The sequence below is a fragment of the Protobothrops mucrosquamatus genome, unplaced genomic scaffold (genome assembly GCF_001527695.2).
Source record: "Protobothrops mucrosquamatus isolate PMUCROS unplaced genomic scaffold, P.Mucros_1.0 scaffold1318, whole genome shotgun sequence".
Taxonomy (NCBI): Eukaryota; Metazoa; Chordata; class Lepidosauria; order Squamata; family Viperidae; genus Protobothrops; species Protobothrops mucrosquamatus.
Window position 1 is genome coordinate 217,963 of NW_015387519.1, and position 20,560 is coordinate 238,522.

A 20,560-nucleotide genomic window follows, 5' to 3' on the forward strand; every position below is an offset into this window, starting at 1 on the left:
TATTATTATTTGTTGTTGTTATTTATTGGTGAAGCCTGAATTAAAACTGTGTCATTTATATCCAAAGTATGCTGACTCAAAAAAAAAAATCAATTCAATCCAAAAGTTTAAAATTGAAGTCCACACAGATTAAAACTACAAAACAGCTGTAAAATCAAGCTACTCTGTATAGTTATTTGAAAATTAGCTTTTCTGTTTAACACAATGCTTGTATTATATCTTAACACTTTTACCTTGTTTGTTTCTTAGGTCCCTGACCATCTCCTGGTCCATCAGAAGACAGATTGTAATTACTTCCTTGGTCTTTCTGCATTCCTTTCTTCTGTCCCTCATTCTGTTTTTGTTGCTTATTTTGCTTTTCAGATTTGTTCTCCTTCTCCTTCTTCTTCTTGTCTTTATCTTCTGCACCAGTTGTAGAAATTGGCTTGTAGTCTACTCCTGTTAACAACTTGTACTGAGCTTTTAACTGAAGTAGTTTTTGTACTGCAGTATCAACTTTATCCTTTGGGAAGGGAACATTCCCATAGAATTATAGGCAATAAAAGAGAAACCCAAAAGACAATTAGTTGCATCAAATATGTAATATATTATTATAATTGATAAAGTATAGAACAAAAGCGTGAATAAAGGAGATGCAGTGAACTTAAAGAGACATAGATTTTTCTGGGTTCTTAGAAAAGCATCATTATTTCATTTTTACTACAGAAAGTTGAACCACTGAGTGAACAGAAGGCATGAAAATCTTTGCCCATTCTTAAATTCCTATCTCAAACAAAAATATAAAAGATCTTTATTAAAAAATATTTTTTGCTTACAGAGTTATAAATACAATTTTGGTACTCTGTAGGCAGACAGTAAGCATTATTCATTGTTAGAACTTGCACCCAACCAGCTATGGAGTAAGATGGATGCAGCCCTCTTGTTAGATGTGTTTTTTGTGAATATTGTTGTTATCCAAAGAGTCTCTGGTTGCTTTATTTTATTTCATGCATTTTATATGTTGCTATTTCTGTTTAAATTTTGTGACCATCTCTTGCCGGTGACATCCACCCGACCCACTATAGCGGGGAGGCAAGGAAAATGTTGATCACCTGACCCCAGGACAGTGCAACTGTCATACTATAAATGCATGCCAAGCATTTGAATTTTGATCACATGACCATGCAACGGTCTTGAGAAAAATGGTCATGTCACTTTTTCAGTGCCATTGTAACTTCAAATGGTCACTAAAAGGAATGGTACCTGTATCAATCTAGATTAATAAACCTCAATCTTGGCAACTTTTAGCTGTATGGGCTTCAATTTTAAACTTTTGAATTGCATTGAAATCCACACAGCTTAAAGTTGCCAAGATTGAGAAACCCTAGTCTAGATGGATCAATTATATTTCAATTTAAGTATACCTAAAACTATTTTTATAAGCTTGGCATTTGGAAATTGATGACATGTAGCTCCCCTGCTTGTGGCCACTAGTGTATTTGCTGTCAGTGTAGATTAATATGCTTTAATATATTAAACTATAGTTTCATATTTTATGTTTTGTATACAATGTATTCAAATACCTTATACAGCATAAGACACAGAAATGTCTTAAAAACAAATAAAAAAAAATAAGAGACATTTTTCCATTCTTCCTATATTGCCTGACACAGTAAAAAATGATACTGTAAATTCCTTGGAAAAATAATCTAGATTTTTCTCTATATTATATTTAATGGCAAAAAATGTATGTACCACTAAATCCTGATGAAATACATTGGACAAGATCTAAATTCATCCTGAAAAAAGGTTAAGATTCTTTAAAAATATGTGGCATGTTTCTGAATGATACAACTAATTTACCACACAGTAAAAATGAACTAGTAAAAGAGTGGAAAAACAATTATTTTTGCTTTGTTCTGTATATAAGGACAAGTTGTTTTGCTGACAAGTGATGGGTCCCAGATGAATCTTCAGAGAAAATTGGAAGATTTTTTTTCCAGAAGTTACCAAAATTACTGATTTCACTAAAGCTATTTGCAAATATTGAAGTAATTTCAGAACGGTTAGAACATGCAACACTTAATGAGAAATCAACTTATTTTCAAAGAATAGGATGGCAGTAAAGAATAAAAATGAGTGCAATACGTATTCCAGGCTCACTTCAAGTATATGAAACTGTTAATTAATATAATTACCTTTTCTGCCTTCTCCAATTTTAATTTTCGAACCTCTTCTCCTTGGAGAGCAACCTGGTTAAAAAGAACTTGTGCTTCTGGAGAGCCAGGACTACTGGTTTCTGTGCTTTTGGGGTGGTTTAAGTCAGATGTCTGAGATGAAGGTGGCTGTCCTGGTTTATAGTCCTGGCCAGTCTTTTCTTTATATTCTGCCTTTAAGGAAAGGAGGAGTTTGACAGCTTCATCCACTTTATCCTATGGGAGTATTGTCAAGAAAAAGCAAATAAGTACAACCATCTCAAAAACTAGCTGCATACTTTTTCTTTTCTTTACTTTTCCGTTCTTTATTATCAAATAAACAATATGTTCTTGGGCATCTTAGTAACATACTGTACTATTTTATGCAAAAGATTTGTCGCATGGAAATGAAATGTATTTGTTGAAATACATTTGCTTTATGCAAATTAGTAAACTATGCAAAAAAAAAAAAAAAAACAGGACCCAAAAGACAGACGGAGCAGGGATGAGGTCTTCTTAACCTATCAACCATCTCCAGTGATGAGCACCCCCTCAGGGCCCCAAGCCAAAGGGCGAAACCAAGTATGACACTCTTCTGGAAGGTCAAAAGAGTAGGAACAGTTCTCAGCTGTGGTGGTGGAATATTCCACAGGGTCGAGGCCACAGCAGAAAAGACTCTTCTCCTTGATCCCGCCCCCCCCCACCCAAATTCCTTAGCAGGCAGGATCTGTAGCAGGCCTCTTCCGCTGGCATAAGTGGAGTGGGCTAGTTCCCTTGAGGTGAGAAAGCTCCTCAGATACCCTGGACCTATGCCATATAAGGCTTTAAAGGTAATAACCAATACCTTGAATTGGACCCAGAAGCAAAATGGTAACCAATGCAGCTCAAGAACAATTGTGTTATTATGTGTCACTGCACATATGTGCCATCTCAGAACTAGGCGTGTCATATCATTCTGCACCAGATATAGCTTCTTAATACTCTTCAAGGGTAGCCTCATATAGAATGCACTGCAGTAATCCAATCAAGAGATGACATGGGCATGAATAACTACGTAGGACCTCATGATCCAGATAAGGGCATAAATGACACAACAGGAAGTTGCACTAGGCCCTCTAACTACGACTGACACCTGCTCTTTGAGCAGGAGTTGTGAGTTGAGAATCCCCAGGTTGTGTCTGGGTTAGTGCAACCCACCCATTTTTCTTTAATTGTTCTTGTTATTATCAGTTTCTGCATGTCACTTTTCAAAACACAGATTTTTTCTCATGACAGTCTAACGTACACAAATTGGTGTCCATATATAAGAAAAAAACAGAAATTACTGGCTCTCAGATTCATTTAAATATTTAATACAAAGGTAAGTCAGAAAGCTAATGCTTTAGGATTAATGCCTACAATAAGTTCTTAAAGTGGAAGAGGTAAAGAAAATAGCTTTGCTCTCTCACAATGACTTTGAAAGAATAATTTTTAAGCAAACAGTGTCAAACATGTATAGGGTTAGGTTAAACGCTTATGAAATATAATTTCATGCTTTGCAATATTTGGGGGAATGGGAGCTTGGGAAAATATTACTGATAAAAAATAGAATACTTGATGGAGGAAGGATTTAGAGCAGTGTTTCTCAACCTTGACAATTTTAAGGCATGTGGACTTCAACTTCCAGAATTCCACAGCCAGCATTGCTGGCTGTGGAATTCTGGGAGTTGAAGTCCACATGCCTTAAAATTGTCAAGGTTGAGAAACACTGATTTAGAGCTATCCTTGAAAGGCAATAGGGTGGTGCAATAGATAAAGGGGTTAAGATGGTGGGCTTGTTCTCTGGAAAGTTGACAGCCCGGGTTCGAGACCCAAGTGTCACATGACAGGTTAAGCGCCCATTTTCACCTAGCTCCTGCCCACCTATCAGTTCAAAAGCATGCAAATGCAAGTAGATAAATACTCTTTGGTGGGGAGGAAACAGCACTCTGCGACATCATGCTAGCCACATGACCGTGAAAATGTCTTTGGACAGAGCTGGCTCACGGCCTTGAATCAGAGATGAGCATCACCCACTATAGTCGGCAACGACTAACAGTAGAATCCACAGGGATTCCTTTCTTTCCTTCCTTCCTTGAGAGGCAATACGGTATTCTCTCATAATACTGCATTGCAGTTCTCTGATTCTGGTTTTGGGATCGCAGATATTTCACAATAAAGTACAGTAATGAAGGATAGGATAGTGGAAAGCAGTGGTTCTCAACCTTTTTAATGCCGCGACCCCAACCGGTCGTAAGTCGAGGACTAAACCGGTCGTAAGTCGAGAACTAAACCGGTCGTAAGTTGAGGACTACCCAACCGGTCGTAAGTCGAGGACTTTCCCTGCCCGGGAGCGTCACGCATGCATGGTTCCGCCCCCTGCGCCGGCCGAGGCGTAGCTGGCAAGTGGCAGAGACGGAGCAGGCTGACCACCAGCTGGCCCAGTCCAAGGGAGGTAAGGCACCCGCCGGAAAAGGGGGGGAAAATGGCGGACAAAAAAAATGGCTGACAAGAAAAATGGCGGACAGCCTTGCTTGGCGACCCCCATGAAATGGTCGATCGACCCCAAATGGGGTCCCGACCCACAGGTTGAGAACCACTGGTGTAAAGGAATGTAGACCTTAGGGAACATCTGAGCAAGCCGTTGTGGGAAGAAGGAAGGAAAACCATTTGTGGGACTTGCTGAAGAGATTACAGTCCTGATTCTATTATTCTACCCTATACAATATAATTTACATAATTTACATGAGGCCTGAAATGAGAGAGAGATAGAGATAGATAGATAGAGAGAGAGAGAGAGAGAGAGAGAGAGAGAGAGAGAGAGAGAGAGAGAGAGAGAGAGAGAGAGAGAAAGAGAATGAGTGTGTGTGTGTGTGAGAGAGAGAATATTTATCATTATTCTACCTTGGAAACCTTTTCTGCTTTGAGTCTCCGCACTACCTCTCCTTGTTCAGCTACTTTATTATACAGAGCTTTTTCATCTATTTGGCCAGAAGATGTCAAACCATTCATAGTTAAAGAAGTAGGATCAGAAGCATAAGACAAGGAGGAAGGAGGAAGAGGAGCTGCAGGTGGATGTCCAGGCTTATAATCTTGACCTGTCTTTTGTTTATATTCTGCCTTTAGAGCAAGAAGCATTTTTACTGCAGCATCTATATGATCCTGAAGCAGGGAGAGAATATATCACATCAGTAAATGCAGAAATATTTTTAAAAGTTTTCTACAAGCAGAGTAGAATAAAAATGACATTAAACTCATTCAAAAGAAATGCAAAATGTATTTGTTGTTATGAGGAGCAGCCTGAATAGGAGTCTTAGGCCACGAGGCTCCCTTTTCTCCACTCTTTTTAAACTGGAAACTGTAATTATTTAAAAGAAAAAAAGAGAAACTATCAATCATTCTCTTGGAGAGGAGAATAGCACATGAACTTGTTTATCATGGACTGTTTCGTTTCCCTAAACTAGATAGGTAACAAATTTCCATGTGAATGTCAAATATTTTTATTTTATGAATTATGAAGCATATAAATGCTTCTTAAGTTAAAACTTTCTAAAACCAGTCTTTTTCTGCAATTGGCAGAAAATATTCTATTTAAACTTTAAATAGAAAAGCAATTAATAGCTTTTGTTCGTATCCTTTCTCCAAGCCAAGTGATTTTTTTAGATTTCTTTTTAGAATGGAAGGCTGGCAGATTTGGATATAATTCAAAAAGACCTTTTTTCTCTAAATAAGATTCAGTAAACAGAATTGTTGCTATGCCGAGAAGGCAGAAGGACATATGTTTTTGATAAACTAAAATGAAGTAAATGACCTAAAGTGAAGTAAAGCATTTTTGTTTTCCCTTAAAGTTCAAACTATTCTGTATTTTCTCAATGTGAACAAAATAATCATCTGTTTTGTATGCAATAACATGCAACTACATAACACTGTATCAAAAGAAGCTATACTAAAAGTAAAGCAAGGAATGCTTGCTATCATTTAACAATATATTTGTCAAAGATCTAAAAACCATTTGCATTAGCCTATTTTATTTCCACCGCTATTATACTTTTGTTCAAGTATCTCTATAAACCTCTTCATTTAGCTACTTTACAATCATGAGTTCTGCCCACAACTATCCACAAACAGAAGAATTGAACTAGGAAAGTTCAATCTTTGGTGAATTGTTAGTTTTTACTCCTGGCTGGGTTTTTTTTCTCCTTTTTTCTCTTTTTTGTTTTCAGAGCTGGGAACACTGTGACAGAAGTATCTATGTGAACTTAAAACCAGAAATAAAAGAACACACTTAAAAGGGATTAAGACAGAAAAGGGGAAAAGGGATACTGATCTAAAGATACACATGGCCAAATTTGAAACAAACAATGCAAAGTATTTAATTATTTTAAATTATTCACACAAATATAATGTTTAATAACAAAAAATATGGCTGCCCTCTCACAATTAAGAAGCAAAAAAAGTGATACGCTTCCAAAACCAAGTTAAATATTTGCTCTTTTGTTAAAAGAAGATAACAGCTGGAACTTGGGAGAATCCAGAGAACATTTTCTCTCAGGAAAACGTATGAAGAGATATGTATGAAGATTTCAAAGGTTATAATGGAGCACATGGGTTTAGACAGAATCACACAACAATAATTTAAGGCAGCCTAACTGATCTCTTTACTAACCTTGGCAGCTTTTTCTGCTTTAAGTTTTCGGACCACTTCTCCTTGCTCAGCTACATTATCATAAAGAATTTTGCCGTCCACATTGGTAATGGCGACCACCTCACATTTGGAAGATTGGATGGGATCTGCTGCAATTGGAGGGTTTCCCGGCTTGTAGTCTTGACCAATCTTCTCCTTGTATTCTGCTTTCAGAACCAAGAGTTGTTTCACAGCAGCATCAATGTCCTCCTTTGCTGCTTTCTTTTGTTTCAAATCACGGACTACATCACCCTGAGCAGTCACCCTCCTGTAAAGAGCTAAGGGATCCTGGGCTGAAGGGGAAACTGAAGTAGGAGAAACATCAGCCCCAAGTGAAGCAGAATGACCTTTCATTGTAGTAGCAACCTTTGAAAAGAAAACCAAATTATGCATTTACGAAAATGAGGAAAATAGCTAACTACAATATGCACCATTTGAGAGGCGGGACAGTATTGCCTGGTATCCAAATCCCATTCTTTTTTTTCTTTTCTTTTTTTTTTAATTGAAAAGTTTTTTAAATTTTTTTACAACATATGTCCCCCCTCCCACCCCCACTTCCCAGAGCTGATTACAGGGTACAAATAAACAATAACATAATCTAAATAACATTACCCAACTATACTAGCAACTAAATCCATAACATACTTTAACTCCCTTTCAAAATAAGTATTAACCAATTAACAGAAATAATAATATACCTAATTAACAACCAGCATAATAATATAATTAAACCATAAAATTCAAAATAATAATCAACCCTATTAAACTAATAATAATAATCTTATAATAATATAATTAAACCATAAAAATTCAAAATAGTATACAACCCTATTAAACTACTAATAATGATCTTAAATTCACTCATAAACTAAATAATACTTTTCAATCTCCTAGTTCATCTATATCTATAACATATCAAAATAATATTATAATTAAATCTTAATCAGAAGCTAAATGATACTTTTCAATCACATACTTCTTCTATCATAACATCTCAAAATAATATTATAATTAAATCATAAAACTAAAAATAATATTCAGCCATATTAAGCTAAATAATACTTTTCATATGTAATCAATCCATCTTCTCCAAACCAAAATATATTTTTCTTATAAATCCTTCACAAAAAGCGGAGATTTTTGCCATTTCTACTAGATTAAACACAACAATGCTCTTACATCTATTATAAAATTCAGCATCAAATTAATTTCTTTAATTAATCTTGTAATGTGTTATGAAGTTGATGTTAAATCCCATTCTTAAGTATGAACAGAATGATGTGAAAAATGTTGTCTCTATTCCTGATCCTAACAAGGCAACACTTCAAAGAGGGAGCAAAAATAAAAATAATTTCCGCAGCATCTATGAGTGGAAGAATGAGCAATTTTCTTGGAATAAATACTGCATACAGTCTTACATGACGAGCCAGACTGAAATAAAGAATAGAAGCAGGAAAATATTGATGATTTATCTGTTCATTCATTTAATCTATTTACATGGCTGCCCATCTCACAAACACAACTAATAAAATAAAGATGGATATAAGCAGGAAGAAAAGTTAAAAACAACCACAAGAATTATATTTTTACTGATTTAACAAACATTAAATTAAGTATTTGACAGGCAAATGATATTGAGTATAATCCTATCCCAACGTAGTACAGTACAAAACTTCTCATTAATTTTAGGAAAAATGGACTCAGTGAGTTATTTGATTTCTTATGGCCTTACACCAGCATGAAGAAAAAAAATACAAAATAATAAGTATCCACAATGCAGACAATACCAGCTGAAAATAAATTATTCAGCAATTTCAAAAGATACAGACAATAAAAGAACTGAGAATATAACTATATTGTCGTAATCACTGTTTGATGATTAATAGAAGTAATGGCTCCATACCTGATTATTTTCATAAAAATTGCTGGAATTTGGTCGCACAATAAATACATAAAACATATTCAATAGAACAGTAACAATTAGAGAAGAATTGATAAAACAGAACAGAAACCTCAGCAGAGGTTTATAAAATATATGAATTTAAATAAAACCAAAATGTGGAGTAATTGTTTTTTTAATTGTACCACCTTAATGACTCATGATCAATTTGTGACTGATTATAATCCTGAGATTTTTTTCAATCGTTATGCTCCCAGATCATATATTCTGCTTCCTATACAGGTGCATTTGTTATTCCAACCCTGACAAATGCATCTGTCCCTATTGAATATCAAATAGTTTATGATCACTTGTTATAAGCAACATTAATGCCCATCAATATTATTTTTGATGAACAATATATATCAACTGGATCTGCTTACCTCTTTCTTTGCTGTTTCTGACTTGGTTTTCTCCTTTGAGCCAGATGTTGGCATTTCTTTTGTATGCCCATCAGGAATATAAATCAAAATGCATGGAGCTTCTTTACAGCTATATGGACTAGAAACAAAGATTTTTAATTAATTAATAATAATAATAATTGAATAGACAAATGAATCAATATGAAAAATTACCACTTAAACTTTAAAAGTTTATAGAAATAAAAGTGTTTGTGAAATTATATTTGTAAGGAAGGTACAGAACAAGAAAGGCAGCAGAAAATTGACATGTAGGGTTGTGTGGATCTTGAGTTAAGCTTCAACAATGAATATCAAAATATTCTTATTATACCTCACCCATCTCCACAGCAGTAAATCCAGGAGAAAAATGTCTTTATTTGGTGAAAAACAGAGAGACGGACAGAAGTAGTAGAGGGAAGGCATTTTCTTACATTTCCATATAGTGTACTTCAAAATGATTTTTTGACAGCAATAACAAACCCATATTAAAGCCTCATGAACAGTCAATATTGCAATTCAAAATATAGTTTTTAAAGTAACAATCACTGCTTACTTATAAAGAAAAGTTTAAATTTGTAATTTGCATATTCCATAAAAGGGAAAAATGTCACTAAAAGTAATATAGGTTGCTTAGCTTTCAAATGTTGTTGTTGTTAAACTGTATTATCCCACTTTCCTTTGTTAAATACAATGTAATGGTCTTCTCTATAAGTAAATATAATGCAGAAATATAGACTTTTTATGGACAGCAGCAGATACATTAACTCTACTTCAACAATTTAGCCCTGAAAAAAAAATGGCCATTCCAAATTTCCAAATCTTATACAGTTAAAATCAAGCTGGTTTCTATGTACTCACCTAATAGGCTCATATGGTTGATCACAAATATAAAAACCTCTTCTCTGAAGCTGTATGATGTCTCCTTTTTTCAAATCTTTTAGGCAAGGATCACCTAACATCAGTTCTTCTTGCTATAAAAAGATTAAAAATAAGTTGTATAACTTCCTAAAGAACAAAATTCTGTACATGTTAAGAATTACTGTACTTGTGCCGAATTACTATAGTTAATGTGAAAGTTAACTTTTCAGATGGATATTGAAAATCCTCAATTCCCCATGAAGCAACTCATGAAGATCCTAATGAAAGACTAAGAAAAAGCAATCATAGAATTACATACATAATTATGGCTAGCCTGATCTTTCCCAATGTGTGACTCTTGCCAATAATTAATGATGGTAGAAGCTATAATCCCAAGGCTTAGGAGACATCATTTTATGGAAGATGGGCTAGAATGCTGAATTTTAATCAGGAAAGTAAAGGATAAAATCTCAATTCAGCCATAGAGTTTATTGGGTCAATTTGAATTTAAGTCAGGCCTAAGAATGAGTGAGATTTAAAGAGGGAGGAGGGCTCATGTATTCCACATGGTTTCTTGAAACTATCATTTTGTGGCACAAATGCAACAGTTGATAATAATAGTAAAGTTACTTTGCTATTTCTGTTAATGTACTGTTTGAAGTCTTCCTCCTTGCCTAAGACAGGCTTGGTAATCAAGTGTTCATAGTTCATACAGATTGTTGGAGTGAGAGAAGCAGAAGAGGCTTCTGCTAGCCAGGTGATTTTAGTAGTTTTTTTGTAATCCTTATTCTCCAAATTTAATTTAGCATCCATAGATGTGATTTTCCCAGTGAGGTTCCTACAAAGAAACAAAATATTTTGATTATCTGGGTGTTTTAAAACTAAATGATAAAACCTTGCCCAAGAAATCAATGGAAATTAACTTAAGTTTCCAAGAGTTAGTGAATCTTAAGAAATGGCAGTCAAATTTAATAACCCAAATCTATTATTTAAATTTAAGAGGATTCCTATATGAAGAGAAAGAGCTTGTGGTCACATAGGTCACTGCATCCCCTGTCATTTCAAGCCTCATCTCTCTCTTAATATAGTTCCCTGCTTCACCTACCACATGGTTTCCAAGAATTTCATATGCAGTGAAAAGGATAACAGGTTTAGAAGTGGATTATATACTGTAATGATTCTACCCACTACACATTTTAAATATTTAAGAAGAAGGAGAAATTCCAAATACAATATCGAAACATAAAATCCACTGTAAAACATACTTGTGTATTTTGGTGATGATTATGTTGCCCCAGTTAATGAATGTAACCGTTTCTCCTTCTGTCAATGTCTCTGCATCTGCTCCATCAATCAGTACTTTGGGACTATACCAGATAGGCTTCAAGCCAACTTCAGCATTCTGTATATTAACAGAAAAGGATAAAGAACTGGTTTGTGTTAGAAAAATCACAACACAATAAACTATTCTGGAAGAAAAGGCAAAAGTTGTATGTTTGTCATTGTGGTAAATTGTTTTTCTTGAACCAAGAGGAAACAATGTTTTGGATATCTAAATCTAGTCATTTTATGGTCCACAGGTCACATCTGGCCCACAGGTGGTCCATATACAACCTGTAGTATCAGTGGCATCAGGGAGCAGGGCATTGGAAGCAGAGCGGCAGCACCAGAGGACAGGGCATCGATGTTGTAGGACAAGGTAACAATGCATCAGCATCAGCATCGGGGGCAAGGTGGCAGTAGCAGGGGGTGAGGCAGCAGCTCTTCAAACAGTCCCAATTTCTCATGTGGCCCTTTGGGAATTGCCCACCCCTGATCTAAGATGTATCTTAAGGTACACTAGAGATATATAGCCCCCAAAGTAGGTGGAACTGGACAAAGATGTGAATGGATTCGAAACCAAAACCATCATTATGTGTAGTTTATAGGGCTTTTCTTTTCTTTTCATGGACTTTTCTCCAGAACTGAAAACTCTATATCTCATACTTTCGTAGCACTGCTCAAATCTCAGAGCTAAACAAGGTTATGCCTGGTTAGTACTTAAGATGGGAAGATATCCTGGAGATTCCAAGGCTATAGACTAGGAAAGAAGTTGAACAAGCAACCAGGAAAAAGGCAGTGGTCAGCCATTTCTAAAAAAAAAAACTGCTAAGAAAACTGCATGGATGCAGCAACCAGGATTTGAACTCAGGTTGAAGATATTTACATTTTTTAATCTTTTTGTTAACCCATCTGCTGGCCTACCAATTGCTCTTACAATATTCAAACTTGATAGTCTGATTTTGCTTTCTTTTCATTGGGTAGAAAGTCCTGTTGGTTCCAATGTTTCAATATTTTTATTACTGCATTCTTTAAACAAACCTTGGGATGTTTAGCCACTTCTTTCATCTCTTCTTGAGCTTCAGGAATATTTACGGTGACTATTTCATCCTTTAGCAATGCAGTGAACCGAGGTGCCACTGGGTCTATGACCTATATCCCAAGGATAATAATTAAGAAATTATAATTATTCAAATATTCACTTATGTTTCAAGCACAAATCTTTAAAACAAAGAGTTATATGAATGAAAAAGTACACATATAATACACACAAACCATCTAGGAATATTAACTGGTATTCTTTATGTTACTGCACTGTTGACTGCAATTAAAGCTTCTTGAATTTAAATTATAAAACAAAGCCAAAAACAAAATATGCTTATGTAATTTTCCTGTCCTTTGAGAAAAAAATGTTTTAAAATACTTTTTGGGAGAGAGTTTGTAAGTATATGTATTCCTAACTGAAATAAACTATAATTAGGCTAAACATGAGTGCTAACTATAAACTTTTTCTTTGGATCTGAGGCATTTTATCACTCAGTAGTTTTAAAAACAGGCTTATCTACATATATGCATTACATTATCATTAATATATAACCTTTTCTGACACTGAAAAATAGTCAGAATCAGAATATCTGTGGAATGCTCTTCAAACATGAAAAAAAAATGTATTAAAATGCCAAATGGCACACTGCAATTTAAAATACTTTTATTTGATATTTTTTCTTTTATATACAAAATTCCACAATTTTCTCCTTACCAAATCTCTGGCTTTAAAGCCATATATTTCTATAAATGTATTCCAAAAAGAGTGCATTCTAGCATGATTATTTAAATACAACAGCTTTAGAGCACTATAATAAGGCAACATTATGATAAAAACCCTTCGTTTAAAAATGGCCTCTATTTCTACTTCATTTCTAACTTACTCAATACTGAAGGTAGTATCTTCCACCAATATTGTTTCTGTTGTTAACACACTTCCAAATCATTTATTTTAAGCATTATCACCTTTCTTCAATGACTTACTATTTTATACAACTGGAGGTTTTAAGGAAGCATGAGAAACCTTTGGTCCTCCAGCAGTTCTCAGGATGTCAATTGCAATCCCCAGAATTATAATAGTTTAAACAATTGTTAAAAACTGCTACTTATAAGGATATATGTTCTTTGAGGAGAAAATCCCTCTATATTTCATGCTTAAGCTTATATAAAACAAGAGCACTCATGAATAATAAAGTCTATATTCTACTTTCTTGGAAATACATTCTTAGAAATGTCTATGGAGATTATCAGTCATCCAGGTCAGGGTTACCCCAAAGGTGCTTTTTTCAAGAGGCAACTGGACTTTCTTGTTTTTCTTTAAAGATGTTTCGCTTCTCATCCAAGAAGCCTCTTCAGCTCTGACTGGATGGTGGGGAATGAAAGGATTTATATTACTTGCAGACAGCTGGTCATTTGCATTCTTTTAGAGAGTCATTGAGGCCACTGGGAGCTTTATCTGTGTCCTGAGGGTCACTCCAAGGATACAACACCCAGAAACAAACTGAGCAACATGGTATATGCAGTACAATGCAGTGAGACATGTGCAGATTTGTACATTGTGGAAACAAAAAAAAACACTTCACAAACACATTGCACAACATAGGAAAAAAAAACCCATCAGGACAAGTTTCAGCAGTCCATCTGCATTTAAAAGACTAAGTCCACTCTTTTGAAGATAGCAAAGTCCACATTTTGGACAGAGAGGACCTCTGGTTTGAAAGAGGGCTGAAAGAGGCCATCTACGTAAAAATTGAACAGCCCTCTCAACAGAGGGAGAGGGATACGATATTATCTATTTCCTGTCTACAACACAGTCCTTTCAGAAATTCCAAGAAAGCTCCACACCCATTTGCACTACTCAGGTGACCCTAAGGAGACAGGTGACCCTGAGGAGACAGACCTCCAACAAGTGGCCTCAACAACTCTCTAAAAGAATGCAAATGACCACTTGTCTGCAAGGAATATAAATCCTTCCATCCCCCATCATCCAGTCAGAGCTGAAGAAGCTTCTTGGATGAGAAGCGAAATGTCTTCAAAGAAAACCAAAGAAGTCCAGTTGCCTCTTGAAAAAAACACCTTTAGGATATTCTTAGAAATAAGAGAAGTATCACTCTTGCCTTTGCTGCCTATCATAAATACAAGCAAATAGTTAATATAATAATCCTTACGTTACGAGGTTTCAGTGTCAGCTCTCTGGTTCTGGATGAGATTTACACACTAGCAACACTTATGTGATTAAAAGTATGTAATGATATAAATAGCTTATTTTATCTACAATTTTTGGAAAAACTCAAAATCTTTAATTAATCCATGTCTGACCAGCAGATATTCACTGCATCACAAAAGAAGGATTCTGCTCTGCTCTAATCATTAAATTTTGCCAATGCTTCTACTGATAAATTTTCCTTTCTTGAGAGCCAATAGTATCTTATAGGACATTTAATACTTTAGCTTCACTCTTGATCAATGTGACATCACTATATAGGTAAATGTACAGCTCTAACAAGTATGCAGTCCAACAGCTTCAGCTAAAAATTATGTTTTGTAAATGTATTACACAACTAATGCAGCAACAGAAAGAACCAATTGATAATCCCTCAAATAAATGAAGAGAAAAAAGTAAAAGAATTATAGGAGACTACAAGACACATGCCAGGCAAGCAAATACTGAAATCTGAGGAAAAACAAAACCTATTTGAAAACAAAGATCCAGATGCAAGTTAAAAAATAGGAGCAGCCATATAATTGTAGAGCAAGAGTTCGCCTTATTATAGTCTCCAAGCACTTGCTGCCAAAAAGTAACTAATCATGTGAAGATGCAGTATTCCTTCTTTAATCTTTCAACTGAAGAATAATGAAAGAACTTTACTGATTATCTTACAAAGGAAATATTATAGCCTTCTGTGTACTGCAGAAAGGCAACCTGGAAAATTTTAAACTCTCTTCTCTATTGAGAAATCATGTTTTTCTCTTTAGCATAGGAATAATGCATTTTTATGGAAATATATATATAGCTCTTGTTATGTAAGCAAATGTGACTGTGTATGAGTAACTGCATGATTGCTTATGCTATGTATGCTTACTGTAAGCTATATGCTAAGGCAGAAAAAGCATTAAGTAATACCTTCTTACAGATAGCTCGCAGCTTGATGGCAGAAAAATGAAATGCAGAATTTCATATCAGATTTACAAAATTAGCAAAACACCATTACCTTCCCAAACAGTTAAAAAACAATTCAATTGATTTTGCAAAAGCAAGTAATATTAATGTAAGCCTTGTTAGCAAGAAGGACATTCCATTTTCCTGAAAAAGAGGCAGATGAAGCAACAAATTGCATTCACTAGTCTTGAAAGGGCACTCAAAGAATTCTGGATTCACTATCCATACCAGAGCAGGTTTTCACTTGAAATGTCATCAAATTAAAATAAAGACAAATGTACCTTTTTGTTAAATGACCAAATTTTATCCCATTCCATATTTACAACTGATCTTGAAGATCCCTGTAGAATATAAAGGAAAAAATGCATTGTTTGTATAAGTAATAATTTGATACATGATTTGATACACGATGATAAATGGTGTAAATGGTGTAAAGCCAATCCTGTCTCTAATGCTAATTGGTCAGTATCTTGCTCATATGTATATTTAATTTAATTACATATTTTTAATCAGTCAATACAAGCAAAATCAGAAATCTCTATATCCATCAAGTAGCAAGAAGGAAGTAACTTGTAAATCAAAGTACTTTAACTTACATAATAATAATTGTAACCATTTCCCTGTGTTTATTTTTGTTTCTATGTGTATAAACTATAATTTTGTAACATGACAGAAATATCCTTTTTAACAGTATAGCAATATTAATTAGTTATTTTGAGAAAATAAATCAATTAGAGGAAATGTTTTCATAATTAATATTTTTCTATTGCAAGACAAACAGCTTATTTAATGTGTGCTTTATTAAACTTTCAATTCTTCAGAAACTATTCTAACTATATATACTGAAAACTAATTTTCAAACTGTGTGTCCCTCATATAGTACAAAAATATTTGCTTTATAAAATATTCTATTTCAAAATTATGTTTGCCAAAATAAAGGTGGGATATAAATGAATCATAAAAACAAATGAAATTATTTTTATAATTCTTAATGCTACTACAAATGTTAAGAAGCTGGGAAGGTAGCATGCTTCACAAAAGAAATGCAGAATCCTCTCTGATTTTCCCCTCTCCTTACTGCCTCACCCATTTTCCTCAAATCTTGTCCCAAGGGAAGCAGGTGATCTCTCAAAAGAAATTTGGGGAAGGTGCATAGTTTGCAGGAAATTCTGCAAGTCAAAGATGAGCAATGGATTCCACCATAATTTTACAAAGGCACTGTAGCAATCTCTTTCTACCTAATTTGAAAATAAAGACACTTACCTGTGCAGCTATAAACTGTTTCAATCCTTCTACTGTCATACCTCTTCTAAGGACACCACGCACAGTTGGAAATCTTGGGTCATCCCTTGAAGAAAGGGATCAATATTCAGTTTAATACTAAAGAAATGGGATGGCTAAAAAAATATGTTTATGAATTCAAAACACCAGCTAGTTCTCTAATCCACAACCTTATCTTAGACTGGATCAGTTCCAATTTCTAATATTGGCTAATTCTTAGCATCTGTTTAATTCATGGCCTTTTCCTTAGAAATAACAAAAATATCAAATAAACATAGAAAACTGATGGCAAAAAAAGACCTAGTATGGTCCATCAAGTCTGCCCTTTGAGTTTGTTTTTTTATTTTTTATTTATTATTTTTAATTATTTTTTACTTTTAAATTTTGGTTGGATGATGGACATGTGTTTATCCCAAGCATGTTTAAACTCAGTTACTAATGACTGACCCAATATCTCCTCTGGAAATTGGTTCCAAGCTTCCACTACTCTTTTTAGTGAAGTGATAGTGATAATTTAGTGATAATTTATAACATTATGTTTGAACTTTCCTCCTGTCAGTTTGAGATTATGCCCCTATGTTCTTGATTTTTGCTTAATATTGAAAATGGAATGGAATGGAATAGGATAGGATAGGATAGGATAGGATTTGGAAAGGTTGTCCAATTTCTTCTTAAAAACTTCAGTGTTGAAGCATTCACAACTTCTGGAGGCAAATTGTTCCACTAATTAATTGTTCTGTCAGGAAATTTCTTCTTTGTTCTAGGTTACTTCTCTCCTTGATTATTTTCCATCCATTGCTTCTTGTCCTGCCCTCAGGTGCTTTGGAGAATAGCTTGTCTCCCACTTCTTTGTGGCAAAAATGCTACTTCTAGAACCATATTCACACACTTAATCTATTTAAAAGTTCCAATCATGTCATCCCTTTCCCTTCTGTCCTCCAGGCTGTATATTTTGTCCCGCAGACCTCACACCATTTTTGTTGTCTTATCAATATCTTTTTCTTTAAATGAGATCTTAGAACTGTATTCCAAATGAGGTCTGACTAAAATCCTGTATTTATGGGTGTATATTTAACTGACTCTGAAAAGTCAAAAATTGTCAAAAGTCTTTCAGAGGGATGCAGCACTCTTGAAATTGCTAAGATATTGGGGTGTGATCACAGAACCAGGGTCGCAAGAAACGTGTTGAGAAAAAAAGACACACATTAACTGCCAAAGATTTGAGAAGAATCAAACATGAAGCTACGAGGAACCGAGTATCCTCCAATGCTGTCATATTCCAGAACTGCAACCTACCTGGAGTGCCCAGAAGTACAAGGTGTTCAGTGCTCAGAGACATGGCCAAGATAAGGAAGGCTGAAACCCGACCACCACTGAACAACACCCATAAGTTGAAATGGCAATACTAGACCAAGAAATATCTGAATACAGATTTTTCAAAGGTTTTATGGACTGATGAGATGAGAGTGACTCTTGATGGACCAGATGGATGGGCCTGTGGCTGGATCAGTAATGGGTACACAGCTCCACTTTGACTCAGATGTCAGCAAGGTGGAGGTAGGGCATTGGTATGGGCTGGTATTATTAAAGATGAGCTAGTTGAACCTTTTTGGGTTGGACTCAAAATCAACTCCCAACCTTACTGCCAGTTTTTAGAAGACACTTTCTCATGCAGTAGTACAGGAAAAAATCTGCATCTTTCAAGACCATGATTTTTATGCAGGACAATGCATGCATCGAAGTACTCCACTGTATGGCTAGCCAGTAAAGGCCTTAAAGATGAAAGAATAATGATATGGCCCCCTAAACCCTACTGAGAAGTGGGCCCTTCTTAAACAGGAGGAAAATAGTACACCTCTCTGAACAATATCTGGGAGGCTGTGGTTGCTGCTACACAAAACGCTGATTGTCTACAGATCAAGAAACTGACAGACTCCATGAATAGAAGGCTTATGACTGTTATTGAAAAGAAGGGTGGCTATATTGGTCACTGATTTTTTTTCCTGAAATGTCAGAAATATTTGTACATTTTGAGTTGTTTCTTTATTATTCTCACTTTAACAGATGCAAATAAACAAATGAGATGGGCAAATTTTTGATTTTCCATTTAGTTGCATGATAATTCTGTACACTAATAGTTGCCCAATAATTGTACACAACATATTCTCCTAAGAAAGTCAAAACCTCACTTTTACTTTCTTAAATGTTCAGGTTTGAGGTTTATTAGCATTTTGGATTGACCGAGAGCACTGTAGTTGTTCAATAAGAAAATTAAACCTCCAAAATACAATTTGCCTAATAATTGCCCACAGTGTAGTGATGCATCCTAGAATTTTGTTTGACTCCACAGCTGCCTGGGCACACTGCTTGCTCATTTTGCAGTTATCTAAGAGCAACCTAAATCTTTTTCTTCTGTTGTTCTATCTAACACTGTATTCCCAATACTAAACCCCCAATACTGTACCCTGCCAGATGCATTTTATCAGGCAAGTTACTGCACGTTAGCACAAGTTACCCCCAAGAGCGTTAGGGAATAAACAGAGCCACATTAGTGGCTGTAGAATTTTTATGGACTTTATATACACTCACACACTACTCCCAGACACTGAAAATCATCCTTTCCCCTTGAACAAATTCTTTTACATCCTTTCATATTGACCAAATTAATATCGTACAATATTTTTGAGTGCTTAAGGAACCACAAAGGAAAGAGGAACAGAAGCAGAGAGGCACCTGAAGGCCTCATGAAGTCTATGAATTAGTAATAACAACATTAAAAAACATAAAAGCCAATATTTTTGAGTACTTATAAAAGTACCAAGTCTAAAAGTAATTTATTTCTTCTGTTAACAGCAAACACATAAATGCGATAACGCGTAAGGATCATATTTAATTTAAAAATTTTATATAATTGGAGGTTTTATTTATTAATAACATGCAAAGTTACAGTATGAATGCAAGAGTGAAATAATCTGGTTCACATTTTAGAAGCATCCATACAGACACCACCAAGCTAAGCAACTTTACTTACCAGCCATCTACCAGTCCTTCATTGACAAACCAAGTGAGCTTTCTTTTAGAAAGCAAAGTATTGTTGAGGTTTAAACGGCTGTACTCCCAGATGTAGGGCTTTCTTATTCCCAAGGCTTCAATGATCCAGTAGAATTGCTCATCTCTGTCATGGTATTCTGTTGTTCTTAATGCATGAGTAACACCTTCTACACTGTCCACTATGGGGCAGGCAAAGTCGTATGTGGGGTAAATACTGAAAGTTAAGTAGAGACAGATTTAACCTTCATGCACACTTGACAGATGTCACATCTTACCATTAATAAATATCAAAAGCAATCACTGAAGCAACAGTATTTATCAGTCTGCTGGTGCACGTTAAAAACAAGAAGAAGAAGGTTTAAAGCAATTGAAAACTTTATACTGTATTTGAATAGACTGATAGTAAGAATCAGTTATTCCTAAAATGTTAAGGAGTTTTGGGAGAATCTATTATGAAATCTGGGTAATATGTTATTTCTCATAATAAAGTATATTCCAAAAAGGAAGGAAATAGATAGGTTTTTGATTCATATATAGTACAGGAACTCATACTTAAATATTAGTTAATACAGCAAAATTTGGTTTGAGAGAATATTCCAGAAAATAAATAAATATCAGCAAATAACATTT

The 20,560-nt window shown here is 34.8% G+C and overlaps 1 protein-coding gene across 1 annotated transcript in view; it reads right to left on the minus strand.

The window, feature by feature from the left end:
• The window catches only part of EPRS (glutamyl-prolyl-tRNA synthetase), a 49,565-nt gene that overhangs the window by 16,626 nt on the left and 12,379 nt on the right, over positions 1-20,560 (minus strand). The window contains exons 10-20 of the mRNA XM_015821377.1: positions 19,911-20,144; positions 16,862-16,946; positions 15,880-15,939; positions 12,436-12,546; positions 11,340-11,476; positions 10,705-10,912; positions 10,075-10,187; positions 9,199-9,316; positions 6,859-7,242; positions 2,178-2,411; positions 234-502 (exon numbers count right to left, since the gene is read on the minus strand). Of these exons, the coding sequence (XP_015676863.1) occupies positions 234-502; positions 2,178-2,411; positions 6,859-7,242; positions 9,199-9,316; positions 10,075-10,187; positions 10,705-10,912; positions 11,340-11,476; positions 12,436-12,546; positions 15,880-15,939; positions 16,862-16,946; positions 19,911-20,144 (1,953 nt within the window). The remainder of the gene's footprint in view (positions 1-233; positions 503-2,177; positions 2,412-6,858; positions 7,243-9,198; positions 9,317-10,074; positions 10,188-10,704; positions 10,913-11,339; positions 11,477-12,435; positions 12,547-15,879; positions 15,940-16,861; positions 16,947-19,910; positions 20,145-20,560) is intronic.